Here is a 15,817-nt window from a genome sequence, read left to right on the forward strand (position 1 = left end):
TATATGTAACAGCAAAAGAAACAAACAAACAAAAAACCTAACAGCCAGGAATGAGGATTGGCTTTGAAAATGATGGTCCATTCATCATATGGAATTATGGTATAATTATCTGGAAGGGGCACTGAGGTGGCTCAGCTGATTGAGCATCTGACTTTTGATTATAGCTTAGGTCATGATTTCAGGGTAGCAGGATCAAGCCCTGCACCAGGCTCCGCACTCAGCACAGAGTCTACTTGAGATCCCTCTCTCTGTGTCTCCCTCTACCCTTCCTCCCTCTAAAAAAGAAAATAAAAATAAATCTTTTTGAAAAAGGAATTATATGGAATATGATCATATCACTAAACCACATATATTAAATTACTATTTAAAGACAACAAAAATGTTTTTCTTGGGCCTCAATTCCAAGAAAACTGAAATAACACAATCTGCTTTTTTAATCTCAAACACCGTTTCAAAAGAATTAAATAAAACCATGCATATATGTAATTTTACCTAAATTTATGTGTACATATATGTGCATGTACTTCACACAAAATAACCAGAAACAAGGTTAAAAATCCAGAAATTGGCAAATGGTAAAATAAAATGTATTATAGCAACATAACATAATATGACATAGCTATTAAAAAAAATGAATTACATCTACTTCAATTAAACCACAGGGATGCTTGTGATGTATTAGCAAGAGATAAAAGCAAGGTACTGAGAAATGTCAACAATATGATTTCTCTTTTTAAGAAATTATCAAAAAGAAAGCAGTAGTAATTCTTATCCCTATACCCATCTATCTATCTATCTATCTATATTTTTTTTTTCACTGAATAAAGAATGGAAGGGTACACAATAAATTGTTAGTGTTTACCTGGGGGAGGAAAAAACAGAATGCAATGGGGTAGTTACTAATTCTCTTTTTATATTTCTTTGCAAAGTTTCATAGATGTGGTTACTTGTGTAATTTTTGAAAGGCAACTTAAAAAAGAAACATGAAAAGCATAAACATAATAGACAGACAGATACAGTCTCTATTGGTACAAGGAAAGCTTGTGAACAATACTTTTTTCAGCTTCTCAGACACAAATGTATATAGGCAATCTGTGAACTCCAAAGCAGTACTACATTTCATCCTGAGGAAGCGTACACTAATCCTGGACACCACGATGCTATGGAGAAGCTTTGCATCTCCAGAAATCCTGGGACTGACTCTAGAAGATTCTAATCGCACAGCTCATCAACTTTGTGACTCTAGGCAAGTTCCTTAGCTTCCCCAGCCTGCCTCAGTTTCCTCCTGTCTGCAATGGAGTTGTGGGCCTAGGTGGGTAAAATCCTTCCCTAACAGATGATGACTGTAGGAAACTTACACGAAGGTCTCAATTTAAGCTATTTCTGTCAAACTGGCTAAAACTGCTCCCAAGAGAAAGGTGTCCTACAACAGAGCTGGATCATTTCAGTTAAAACTCTGCTTTTTGCTAACCATGAGGACCTGGGCTTTGTGTCAGGGCCACTGTCCCCACTGCAGCCACTCTCAGAGCCCAGAGTGTAACACTCCAACTGAGTTGAGAGTAGATGTGATTTGGGTGAAGGGTTGCTATTATAACCATAATAAAAGGCTCACACGGGAGTCCCTCAACTATGCTCTATGCCAACTCATGTTCATAGGTCTCCCACATAAAAGAGTTCAATTGCCAAATAAATGTGAGCTATGCTAGGCATGCCAATTAGATTACTTTTGTCTACAATTAGAAGGGCACTTGGCTTAATTCATAAGGACATTTTTTGAACTGGTTGGATGGTTCAATACTGTCATCAGTAGCCAGGCATTTTCTATCATTTCAAGATGTGTGCCATACTCCATGCATCACGGCCTTCCATGAGTGTCCAAGAAGGAGGAGAGGGGGCTGGAGCAAAAGCATTTCCTCTTCCTTTCTCTCTACTGCGATAAGAATATTTTCCCCAGAAGCCTTCAAAGAATTCTTCCTGTATCTTCTTGACTGAGGCTGAGTCATATATTTATCCCTAAACTCACTACAGGCGTGGAGATTGGCTTAGACCAATGTTCCCAGCTACTCTATTGCCACCTAAATAAAATCAAATTTCTCTTAGCAAGAAAAAGAGGGAGAAGGGTTGTTGGCTGAATGATAAACAGTGTCTGCATGTTAAAAATATTAAAAACCAAGTTAAAAATGTTTCCATATTACAGGCCCCCTCAGGAACACTGTATCTCCGAGAGAGGAATAACATAGTAGTTAGCACTTTCCAAATATATTTGACCATGGAAACATTTTTTGGAAGAACATTCATTAAGATCTTCCGGAATTCTATTATCCCACAGAGGGCAGTTTCAGAAATGCTAGTTGGGAGAAGTGCTTCTTCAATAGGGTACCTTCCCCTCTTCTTAAATAAAAGTTTAAGTGAAAGGAGTTTGGGGGAAGGAATCCAAGTAAGATTTGAGTCACTTCTGCCTACATTCGTAGGGATGATTTGTTCCTCACAATTTTTCTTTTCAATACATGGAAGCAGACTAAAGATAAAATACATTTCAGGAAAACAAAACAAAACAAAACTCTTCTTATCTGATGCAAACCAGAAAAGGATGTACATTGAGTTTGGGGATATAATGCAGGAACCAGAAACCACTTCTACCAAAAGACATCCAGGTAAATGGGTTCAAAAAATAACAATAGCTTATAAAACTCATCACTGTGCTTCCTGCTAAGCTTAGCAAAAAGAGAGAAGGGAGGGAAAAAAAATTACACACTAGCAAGGATTTTCACCAATCCTACCGGGTAAAAAAAACCCATTGTATGAAGATTCTGGCTTGATTTTGAAGCAGACATTAATGATAATCCTGCTCCCAAACACTTCCCCTTCCTTTGCTTACAAATATGCTTCCAACCTTGAAGACCTTCAATTCTTGTATTTGTTAAATGATTATGTCTGATGTTTTTGCCTTTAACTTGCCCTTATGCAGAACGTTCTTTGCTTTTTGGAAGCAGCCTTTCAGTCCCTTTCTCAGCTACTCCAGAGTCTCCCTGGAACACTCTGGACCAACTTTCTCTCCCAGCCTCACCTCCTCATTTGAAATGTTTTTCTGATGCATGGAGCCTCCCAGAACTCCTGAGAGGTTTCTCCATCTGTTTTCTGTATGCTCCGCATATATTAGAACATATTGCATGACTTGTGTGATTCATCACAGACACCTACATGCTACATTCTCCTGCAATTGTGATTTTTGAAAAATTACCAATATAAAGAAAAATGAAAACACTGACCCTTCTGTAGCCCTATAGGCTCCACTCTCTCTCATCACCTAGAGAAATACACTAGCACGGAAGTGCCATTGGGTAACTGCTCACCTTTTCCACACTGAAAACAATAAATCCCCCAGTATTCATGCAAGTCGGTGAAATGAATGCCATCTGAGAGATTATAGAGATTGTGTGTCAAGGGACTCGATAAATGATACACTGGAGATCTAATGAAGTAGCCGAATGGGAATTCTTGAGCTGTTTGTTGTTGTTGAAAAGATTTACACACATGACTTTTCTCGGCTTGCTTTAAAAAATTACCTCTTACTGAATATCCATTTAACCTGAGGGCCATAGCAGAGGCCTAGAATGTGCCCCCGGCAACACCTAGGTAGCCCTGGGCATTGGTAAACATTTTCAACTTTCCTAGACAGATATCAGGGTTACACAATCACCTGCCTGGTACCAGTGGTGGTGGTTTTAAATCCCAGCCCTCTGCATTTCAGTTACACTTCATAATCGCGTGCTGCTTTAGGTTCCCGATGTCACTGGTTTTCAAACAACCCAAGAAGAAAGCAAGTTTTTAGTCATTAATATTTCTCCAGATAAGAGATCTCTTGGTCACTGGAATGACGAGGGTCAAATGGAAATTAGTAAAAGCCTTAGAGATCTTCCAGGCACTAATTTTTTCCCTTTTTCTTAGATTCTGAAAACTCATTAAAAAGGAATCTTTGTCCTCTAATGTCTGCTTTTGCTTTCCCAAGGGAAGAGAGAGCAAGCTATCCGACCGATCAGGGGGATGGCAGCCCATTGTTCCATCAAACTCCAGTCCTTCAATTTTAAGGTCAATATACAAATTTCAAACTAAGCTCCATTTAGACTCAGGAACATGAAATATTGTTTCTATGGAGTCAGAGCAATCTTTCCTGCAATGTCAGGGGGGAAAGAGTTACTCAGCCCTTCCAGTATTTGAGAGATCTTCACAGAGGGTCTAGGGAAATGGGTGTCTTGGCTGTATCAGGCTGCTGGTAATCGGTGTGCAGCCCAAATACTAACACAACCCTCATTTGCAGCTTTACTTTGCTAATTCTTATCTACTGAAGGGAATTATACTCCTTGGAACAAAACAACATTAATTCTGAAATTATAGACATTATGCCAGCTAGAGCCTTCTGGACACAGATGAGAATCGTTTTTAAAGGCAGTGGCCTAGGATCAGTGAGCTTGATGAGAAATGGAGTTTGAATTGATTACATTGGCTCACTTAAGCAATGGTGTTCCAGAACGAATATGGACTGGCTAGTGAGAGAGCCCACTGTTAAATATTTAGGAATTTTGCAAATCACAACTGTTGACAGTTTGCAATTTTACACAATGGGAATATTTACACCGTGGGGATTGACAGGTGTTACCAACTGGGGCTTTTGTTTCTTCTTCCTGAGAGCCAGTTTACTAGGACACTACTGTACATGGGCTCCAACAGAATAGATTCCAGCTCTAAGGAAAGGTTCCCCCTTTCCTAAAGAGCAGAACCACAAACCAATTAGCCAATTTGAAAATAAATAAAATCATAAAAATAAAGACTTATGTTGCCAAGTTGATGTAATTCTTAATCCTGGAGAAACTTTCTCCAAGTCTATAATTTCATATTCATTCCAAGTGACATGTCTAAAAGGGCTCAGCCAAAAGAGAAATAAAAATAGGGGCACCTGGGAGGCTCAGTCAGTTAAGCGCCTGACTCTAGATTTTGGCTCACGTCACGCTCTCAGTGTTGTGAGACTGAGCCCCACATCAGGCTCTGCACTGGGCAATGAAGCCTGCTTAAAATTCTCTCTCTCCCTTTCCCTCTGCTCCACTCCTCCTGCTCTCTATGTTTCTCTCTCTCTCAAAAACAAAAACAGGAGAAAGAAGAAAGAAAAGAAAAGAAAAGAAAAGAAAAGAAAAGAAAAGAAAAGAAAAGAAAAGAAAAGAAAAGAAAAGAAAAGAAAGAGAAAGAAAGAAGAAAAATAAAAGGACTCAGTATTTACTTGGCATTGGGGGTAGGAGAACAGGATGACTTTTGCCCACCCCAGGAAGAAATGGTTGGATATATGAAAACTGGAAAGTTAAGGCAAAGAAACTATGATGAGTAACAGCGTGAAAGAGGAGGATTATTTTTCAAATATTTAGATATAGGTCACAGAGTCTGCAGTGATGCTCGCTGAAATGTTAATTCAATTCAATTCAAATTGACAAACATTTACAAACAATAAGTGTTTGTTGAACTGAATTGAAGTGTTAACATTTATTCTCCTGTGATATTTCTCTGCAAAAATTAGAAAGTATCCTTAGACTATAAATTAAATTCTACCCTGAGATGAATGTTAACTTTTTAACAAATATGATCATCAAATATTTATATCTAGCCTTCTTTCAAGACACCTGTCAATGAATTACTTAGCAGCTTAGACAAAATAATGCAGAGATTCTACCACACTTAAGTAGTATGCGAAAATACGAAAAAAAGGAAACAGAGCTTTCTGAAATTCTATTTTAATTGAACAGAAACTATCAATAATTATGGTGGACAGTGTCATTTTTTTTTCACCATTGGGTAATTATCTCCCTAATTCTGATGGAGGTACATTAACCCTACTTCTAATAAAAACCTAGTTTCAGCATATTTTCTATAGGAGGAATTGACATTGCCCAATGCCAAGGGAGGGCATGTGACTCAGCATGACCAGTGAGAGTATCACATTTCCCTGGCAACAGTGACTGATGACAGATGGACGTTTGCCTCATTCAGATATGAAAACTTTCTTTAGGATCATTGAGAGAGGAACACACTCTCATTTGGACCTTGAACTTGAACCTGGGACGATAGACGATAGAGATCTGACACTCCCAGCAGCCATCTTCCTCCACAGGAATAAACCAACATAAAAGAGAGCAACCCTAAAAGATGGAAAAAGATTGAGCCTTGATGATATGGTTTAAGCCTCTAGATGAAGTCATTCCAGAAGTCATAATTATACTAGCTTATAAGGAACATGGAGTAATAAATTACCTTTCTTTGTTTATAGTATCTTGAATTACGGTCTCTGTTGCTTGCCACCTAAAGAATCCTAAATGGTATGGTATTCATAGATTTTTTTAAACTACTTAAGCCATAATCACTAGAATTGCTGACTTTTAACAATCTTCTGAAAGTGCCAAAGCCATCTTTTTACTTGTCCTTATATCCAAGCCATTCTGAAAAAGAATAAAGGAGACCTCATTTGAAATGGACTTAAGAAGCCCTGAAGATGGAGCTTTTGTGCCCTACAAACTTGACATCGATTGCAGACCTCAACAGGAAAAGGCGTACCTTGCACTTTCCAACAGGAAGAAGCCTACTCGACTACCACAGCAAAAGGGAAGAAGATTTTCTCCTTGTCTAGCAAAAGCCCCAGCCAATGAGAAGCCATACTACCAGTCAATGAGAAGCCATCACTCTCTGTCTTGTCCAATGGTCTCATGTCTAAAGCAACCCTTCTCAACTTCCCCCTTTCCTCTATATAAGCGAACTCTTCTTTGTTCTCCAGACTTGCTTGCGGTTTGCCATAGTTTGCATATCCTGAACCGCAATTCCTCTGCCATTCCCAAACAAACCCATTTTGCTGGTAAAAAACTGGCTGTTTCATTTTCAAGGTCAATACCATGTAACTTTGCAGTTCTTCCTGATAAAAGGCCCATTGCAGTCCCTGCATGTTGACATTGAGATAAGCCATGTGATTTGCTTTGGCCATTGGAATGCCGGTAGATACGATACAATCAGGACTTCAAAGTCGGCTTGCATAATGGGGCTTGCCTTCTTGGTCTTCTGTCATCTCCATCACAAGAACACACTCTGGCTCACCTGTTAATCCAAGGAAGATGCCAGGCATGTGGGGAGTAGACAGGGACCCTCCACCAACCCCTACAGCCACCATAGTATGCGATAAAGCCGCTCCAGCCCACTTGCAGATGTCTGAGAATAAATAGTTCCTGTTTTAAGACACTGAGTTTTCAGACAGTTGTTGCACAGAGCACCCATACAACTCCCAGTCAGGAAAGAGAAAACTGTCTTAAATCTCTAAGGAGAGACTTCAGGATTTTGCAAGTGAAATGTGAACAGGAAGTCTGAACAAGAGAGAATCCAAACCTGAGATTATAGTGGTCAAGCCTACAGTGGTCAAGCAGGTAAGAATAACCAAAACTCAGATAGCACGTAGCACAGGCCAGGCACTGTTCTAAGTGTTTTACATATATCAATTCATTTAATCCTCATAACAACTATTTGAACGACATAGCATTTTATCTCCATTTTACTGGGACGAAACTGAGGTACCAAGAGGTTCAGAAACTTGCCCAAGTCTTGCTTGTAAATGGCGGAGCTAGGTTGTGAGTCTAGGTTGTCTGTGAAAAACAGGAGGAGGTACGGGGAGTGTGGTTCTCTAGACAGGCACCAGCATGTTCGGTGGTTTGTCACCATGTGGGATTGAGAGCATTCTGATCCTTTGGGAGAAGCCAAAAATCCAGATTTTTGACAAATCTCCCTATTTTTAAGTATTTTACATCTTTAAATGTTTGATTTTTTTTTTTTAACACCGAGAAGATTAAGCCCTATGTAGTTCAGGCTCAACAAATCACATTTAAAACTAAATCTGGCTGTGGTCTGCCTATGTGCACCCACTGATCCATGCTTAGCAGAAGAGTCTTGTTTGGTTGGCAAGTGCCCACCACCTGTATCTAAAGGCTTTTCTAATGTCTTGGAAAATGGCTTCAAAAGCTTTATGTCTAATGTTACAATGAGACAAGTAGCCATAGCACTTCCACATTACCTTTACCTTCATGTTTTCCTTCCAGCCCCACATTCTCACAAACCTGCTTTTCAAGCCTTTAAAGTCACCACGATTTGGCCTTGGTGCTCCCTCTGCCTGCACCATTCTTCTCCCCTTTCTTCCCTGGGTCTTAGTTGAATGTCAATTCCTCTAGGGCTTCTGCTAATGCCCCTCAAGAATACTAAGGAACCCTCCTGAGTGCATCATGTACCCACCTTTACCAAAAACTAGATTCACTTGTATTTTATCAGCTTTGTCACCTAAATGTATCTCTTACTGTGCTGGGATCCAGGAGGGTGGGGGTAGGACTGCTTGGTTCACAATTCCTAACATGTAGTAGGTACTGAGAAAATGGTCATTAGATGAAAGGAGAAATGCACAAAAGAAAGAACATGTACAGACTTTGCAACAGTTATTTCCATCAAGTCTTTCTGTTATAGACGTACACACACACACACACACTTACACACAGGCAAGTACCTAGATAAAGCAAGTGCACGATTAACCCTTTCTTCAAGGCCTAATGTGCCCAGGGCCTTCCAAGTCATCCAGAACTTGAATGCATCTGGTCTCCTGCTGCATTGGATAGACTTGTCTCCTGTGTCGTAGCTGACATCATAGAACTTATCCTGCTGGAAGAGGTAAGATGCCTTGGCAGAGTAGCATTTCTTAAGAAGGTCCTTTGAAAAGGAAAAGAAAAGGAAAGAAAAGGAAAGAAAAGAAAAGAAAAGAAAAGAAAAAAGAAAGAAAGAAAGAAAAAGAAAGAAAGGCTGTTAAGACTGTCCATTTTTAGCATACACTTGATTTCAAAACACACACCCACAAACAAAACCTGTAGGATGTTCTACTACCTTGTGCCAAAGCACCTGCTCTCACTCTGACTTCCCCGCATGGGAAGCAACATGTGTATATTAACTTTGGGACACGGGTTACCTATTTTGTTTGGGGAAAAAAAAACCCTCTGAGTTGAGAATGCCAAGTGCATCTTCACAATCTTATTGATGAGTATTTGGAAACTTGGAGGTGACCATATCATCACCTGTACAATAACAAAGTGGATCAATTTCTCAAGATGAAAAAAAATCTGTCTATAACTCACTCAAGGCTCCATACTGGAAAAAAATATCTAACATACTACACATACTTTATATAATTTCATAGGCAAAAAACTAGTCATTTATAGTCCCTTCTTTTTAAGTCATATTCATAGTGACTGGGCCAGAAGTGATAATAACCCAGGGTAAAAAATCCTGAAGAAAGATCTGTGGAAGAGTTCAGCAAGAGCCAGTAAGTTATGACCACTACAAACATCAGCTGCAATTCCAAAGTGTTTTTTGGGTTGGTTTTGCATGGGTTTTATCTGCAACCAAGTTCAATTCACATTTACTGACTGGTTACTTCTCTCTAAGCAGTGGGTGACAATTTACCCTGTTATTGCCATTCTAGATTCTTCACCTTGAAGAATTCTTAGAGTTTAAACCCCGTTGCCCTCAGAGGCATCTGGTATCTACAGAATGCCAGATTTCCCACCTCAAGCTACGCTTTCCTATCAGCTTCCTTCCTGCCTGTCCCATTGGACTTCATGGGCCCCACAATTGTCTCAGCATCTTCATTGCTACAGGATACCTAGTAAAACCTTCTGCTTCCCCAACAGAACAAAACTACCCAAAGTCCCTTAACCACGAGATCATGCCCCATGTGTATCTTTGCTCACACTACTTGCTTGACCTTACCTCTATTTTAATATAATATTTGACACATTCAAAAAATACATGCAGCGTATCTACAAGTTCTGAAATTTACTAACACCGAACAGGGTCTTTCCTTGTTATCTAGGTCTGCCCTTCCTTTGGGTCCCATCTCAAGTATACCTTCACTTCAGCTTCTTTCCTGCCCATCCCATTGGACTCACTTCTTCCTTTTATATTTGGCTGCATTTGCTGACTTTATTCCTTTCTGCCCCTACTCAATATGCAGTCTGCCAAGCAAGTTCTTGAGGGCAGGAATCATTTCCTATTCATGTCTGTATTCACAGAACTTAACACTGTACTGGGCATAGAGGACACTCCCTCTAGCAATTAGGGTGATGACGCCACTCCCCATATTCCACACTTCCCTCACATTCCCCTGACACGTAGTATGAACAGAAGAAACACAGATATATGAACTTCTCATTTGGCGCATCTTCTAAATCTTAATGATACGAAAGGAAGCCACAGAGAAACTCCCCGGTGGTCATAGAGGTCCTAGAAAGTGATCTCTTCTGAACAGAGAAAGTATTCAGTTGACTAATCAACTTGGTACATTCCAAACAAAAGCACGCATTTGCTGTCTTAACAGTAACACTGTCTTGTGTGGACACTAATCTGGATATAATGTGTGCCATTACCAGAAAGCATGATTTTATGTTATGTAAAAAATTACAGACCATCTATAATCTAATCAAGAACTCCAAAACTCCACTCATCCAGGATCCAAAATAAATAGTATATAATTAAAGGAATACTACTAAGTCTTCAGTCTTGCTCTGACAGATACCGTTGGTAGACACAGGGAAAGAATAGATTGCTCTGATCTGAATATTAAGATATAAAGAGCCCCTTACTCTTTAATCTTTACTTTCATTCTATCATCCATCCTCAGCTCTGATCAGAGCTGCCACCCGTGCATCTCCCTACCCTCAAAGGTCAGACAATTTAGTTATTGTATCCACAGCAACGGCAGCCTGACCATATAACATTAAAAGGCCACTGCATACATTTTAAGGACAAAGTGCACGCACGTGCGCGCGCACACACACACACACACACACACACAACTTGTACTTGCATCACGACTATAAATTTATTTTCATCAACCGTGAAAGACTCAAAAAAAAAGTCCTCTAAGCAGATAAACTTTGGACATGTCTTGAGCAAGTTTCAGTGCCTCATGCAAGTGACTAAAAGGGAGAAGAAGCCCATCCATTATCAGGAGACAAATTGCATCATCATAGGCAAATGGAGAAGAGAAGAGCCAAAAAAGCATACAGCAGAATGAGTGATTGTCTTCCAGTCATGACACCATTAATTTCATTACACTGAAAAATCCTCCCGCCTTGGGAAAGTTTCATAAAGAACAGCCAGAGGCTTGGGATTTACTTTATCGAAAATAAATAAATGAAACTTTCACCACAAAGTTCCTGCTTTGCATTTTAGTTTGTATCTTTGTATTAAAATGGATGAGATGTCTTTGGTTTTAAGATACACTTCTACTAAGAGAAGATGTTCAGCTCTTCAGAGAAAACATTTTGGAATAAGTAGAGTAAAAGTTAATGTTTTTGAAAACAATTAGTCATTATTGTACCATCAAAGAGAAGCACTCTGTTTATCTTGTTCATCTTTATAATCCTAATGCTAGCAGGACAATAAATACTGGTTATATGATTTCCAGAGACATGGATGTAACGAGAATACCAATTGCTTTATATGGTGATATCTTCTCAAGCAGTTCTCAGGAATTAGTAGATATTGTACTAGCACTCATGCAGTGGCAAGTGAAAGAAATGCAATCAAAGAAGCTTAAGCAGAAAGGAGAATTTTTTATAGGTTCATATATTTAAAATTCCAACATGGCGAGGTTCAGTTAATAACCCAAGATTGTGTAGCTATTAGGTGGTGGGGCTGGGTTTCAAACCAAGGCTGCTGGGATGAAGGGCCTGAACTCTGCATCCATGACACTTCAGTGTTTCTACAGTGAGCCCTTAAATACATGCAGGAGAGAGTACTTCCAGAAATGCTCATTAAGAGTCCTCGGAGAGGCAGGTGAAATGGAAGATAGCCCATCAAGAACACATTGAACTGGAGATCAAAACAACTACAGTCATGCTGCAGATCCTTACTCTGTTCCTATAAATATGACTTCTGTCCTACTAATGTGGCATCTTATCTAGAAAGCATTTTGATGTTTTTCTAAATACCTGTGACTCTGGTGATATTTAAGGGCATCACTACAAATACATAATGAACCAGTAGGTGGCATATTTTTCTTGTGGAGACGAGTTAAGCCATTTTGTATCTCCACAGGCTACATCAAATTCTGCTGTCTATTTCCCAGGAGTCGGTTATTACATGGGCCTCCTTTAAGTCCTCACTCCTTGCAATCATGTTTTCCAGCTTAGCAAAAGAAAAGCTACCCAAAATTCTTCCCATATGACTCTTTCCGTATTCTGTCCCATATCATCATTTACATGCAAGACATTGTCTAAACGCCTTAGGAAATCGGTATATTAATCATCTTTGTACTAAGTAATTCACTGCAAAATTATGTACTGAGGACCTGTTATATAACAAGCACTATGAGAAGCCTGGACATACAACCCCATAGAAGTACTAAACATCTTGGTTAACATTTGTTGATTGTACAAAACTAAATTTAGGCTATCAATAGTAGAAGGCCTTGGTTGTAATCTAAAACGTAAAAGTGAAGTTTAAAAATGATCATACCTTCTGATCTTGGCTTGATTGATTGAACAAACTCTTGAGAGTCTTAGTATATGCCAAAAGCTGTGCTTGGCACTGGGGATGTAATGCTAAATAAGAAAATCACTATCCCTAAGAAGTTTAAGATGGATACAGGGATGGAAAAATAGGCAGTTACAGAATGGTGCTAGACTAGGGGTAAGAACAAAGTCTACAGAGCACGAGGGAGGGTCAATTTTCACTGACTCGGAGACATTAGATAGGACTCTTCGGGAGAAGAACTATGTCACAGAGAGAGAGCTGAAAGATGGGGAGCAGCTGGGTAGAAGAGAAGATGGAACGAGCTCAGTGTGACTGGAGCTCATTAACGGCCAGGGCAGAGCTAGGAAGACTGGAAAGGTGAAGAGTAGGCAGGTCACCACGGTCTTAAGGGCCACAGTAAGAATGACTGGTCAGAGAATTTTCACAGGCCCATACAGATACTTCAACTTCATTATTGAACTGGCAGAATAAAGTGGGAATCAGCAGATGTGGTGTCCACTTTTGATTCAGTCCCCTATTGTCAGAGCTCAAAGCAAGTCACTTAACAGCTCAGGCTTCATTTTTCTCATCAACGTAATGGAGATAGTGCTACTTGTTCTACCCATCTTATAAGAATACTGCGAAAATCTAATGAAATAATGTCACCGGGGAGCACCTCTCAGTCTTCGGCCCAAATCCTGCTCATTACTCCCTTCCTCTGACACATTCCCATGAGCCCGACCCTCCCGGCTGTCACCACCCATTCTTCCTTTGATTTACTTCTCTCCCCCGACCAAGCTGAAAAACAAGATGCCAGCTCTTGATAGCCTCACTGTTTATGAAATGAGCATACTGTACCTCTCACCCACCTCCCCCTTTTAATGGTATGTATCTGCCAGTAGCTATAGAAAACCAAGTTGATAGACTATGTTAAGGCTATTACAAAAAAATCTTAGAGTAATGGGAAGAATGATCCATGGTCTTCATCCTCCAGATGGAGGTAAGCCTGACCTTGCCTAAGCTATCACACTTGATGGCTTTCGTAGATGCTGTGGATCTTTACAAGTGAAAAAGAGACATAAAGGGATGGGGTGGGGGAAAAGGAAGGAAGGGAAAAAGAATAACATAAGGATATCATTTCAAGTCTTCAAGTACAGGTCAACCCCAGTTATCTGTTTATATGGGTGTGTTTGAAACCTGTGGAAATCAGACCATTCAGTTGTCTCAATAGCTTTTGATCTACAAAGTAGGAAAGTGAGACTATAACCCTTCATCTTCACTTCTTCCAAGCCAATGTCCATCCACGACTTCTGACTTTCTCTGTTTTTATCTTTAGTCCCACATGTGTTCCCTTTCTGACTTTCAAAGGTGTAGAACATTTTACAAATCCTTCTGGGAGGAATGAGATCTGGTCTTCAAGATCACTTGCAATACAAAAATCTTTGCATTTGCCTTCACCGGAGTCCTGACCCTGTCCCTCTGTGTACCCTGTGTGCCCTCCACCTGATTCCCCTAGTCCATGCAGTTACTGACGGTGGAGGGTGGGTTTCATACACTCAACTCTGCTGTAAGATCTGCTCATTGTTGGGAATTGGCCTTGAACTTTAATCAGCTAGGCCTCAACTTTCTGGGCTTCCATGCACAGTACTGCCCTAGTCACATTCATCTATAATCCAAAGCAGGTGCCCTTTCGTTTGCAGATTCTTTGGACAGACATCTTTCACTTTTTTCACGGTATGCCTTTGATCCCTCTTTTTTGGACTGATTTATTTAATTCATTTCCCTTTCTGTTGCATGAGGCTTTTTCACTGGCTGTCAGAGCAGAAAATTGTTAAAAATAACCTGGTGTTGCATCCCGCTTGAGAGAAAGCTTATTATTTTTTTTAAAGGTTTTATTTATTTACTTGAGAGAGAGAGAGAGAGAGCACGCACAAGCAGGGAGAGCGACAGGCAGAGGGAGAAGCAGGCTCCCTGCTGAGCAGGGAACCCAATGCGGGACTCAATCCCAGGACCCTGGGATCATGACCTGAGCCGAAGACAGATGCTTAACCAACTGAGCCACCCAGGCATCCCGAAAGCTTATTATTTTTAATGAACGACCACAGTTTTTTATTTTTTCCCCCAAACTCCCCACCAGATCAGAGTTCTTATTTGCCTTTTCCTTTGCCATCTGAAGGCTAGTTTCAGACACGTTGTGTTTCACTGGCCACCTCAGTATCTCTAGAAGGTTCACATCCAGACTTAGCGGTTTTTTTTTTTTTTAAGATTTTATTTATTTATTTGAGAGAGAGAGAATGAGAGAGAGCACAAGAGGGAAGAAGGTCAGAGGGAGAAGCAGACTCCCTGCTGAGCAGGGAGCCCGATGTGGGACTCGATCCCGGGACTCCAGGATCATGACCTGAGCCGAAGGCAGTCGCTTAACCAACTGAGCAACCCAGGCGCCCCAGACTTAGAGGTTTCTGTTAGCAGCTCTGAATTATTTTTTGATCAATTGATTCAGCCCTCTTTCTTACCTCATTGAAGCATTTTCGAGACATTCCTTTCGCCCCTAGATCAACCCCTGCCTAGGTCTTCAATTAATTCTCCAATTCTCACTCCCCTCTGTCATGTGTATTTTCTGGAAGATGTTAGGTATGGAAGTTTGCTCATATTTAAGATGCTTGTGCTTGAATCCCTGAAGAATTTGTGAACAACCTGCCTTCCTCTCTTCTGCCCTGTGGTAAAACACTTGAACCTGTTGTCCCGTGGACAACAGGGAGGGGAGGAGTGGTCCCCTCTCCCAGAGGTGGGGCCAGTGAGGCCAGAAACTCCCCAGTCTTCTTGATAGAGTTTCTACATTTCCATCATGTGAACCATGAAAAGATCAGCAGGGCCGAATCACTTGGACATCAGTTATGAAAACCCCTCATTATCCTGGAATATCTAGGCACTTAGTGTTAATACCAAAGCTCCACTTCTTCCAGAAAGCCTCCTGGAAGATTCTAGAAAGTTTCGTTAAAGTGCTAGGCCCACAGGACTGATGGGGATTTTTAGAGAACTGACAGAATACTTTAGTGCCAGACTGGAGATCCTGTATTTGCTAATGAAGTATAACTCTCCATAAATATCCCTAACTAAGGGTCAGAATGAGCTGATTTAAAAATGAGGAGACTGAGCGAACAGATTTTTTTTTTAAGAAATGCAACTTAATTTTAAGCAGCGAGGGTGACTACAGGAGAGCAGAAAGTTGGGCTCAGTGTCTTCGAGA

At 40.3% G+C, this 15,817-nt stretch overlaps 1 protein-coding gene across 1 annotated transcript in view; it reads right to left on the bottom strand.

Moving 5' to 3' along the window:
• The window catches only part of GADL1 (GAD like acidic amino acid decarboxylase 1), a 138,456-nt gene that overhangs the window by 62,184 nt on the left and 60,455 nt on the right, over positions 1-15,817 (bottom strand). Inside the window, exon 11 of the mRNA XM_028107179.2 lies at positions 8,570-8,769. Coding sequence (XP_027962980.1) covers positions 8,570-8,769 — 200 coding nt within the window. The remainder of the gene's footprint in view (positions 1-8,569; positions 8,770-15,817) is intronic.

This window comes from Eumetopias jubatus, unplaced genomic scaffold (assembly GCF_037043125.1).
Source record: "Eumetopias jubatus isolate StellerSeaLion01/CBP00866 unplaced genomic scaffold, mEumJub1_p1.0 scaffold_1, whole genome shotgun sequence".
Lineage (NCBI taxonomy): Eukaryota > Metazoa > Chordata > Mammalia > Carnivora > Otariidae > Eumetopias > Eumetopias jubatus.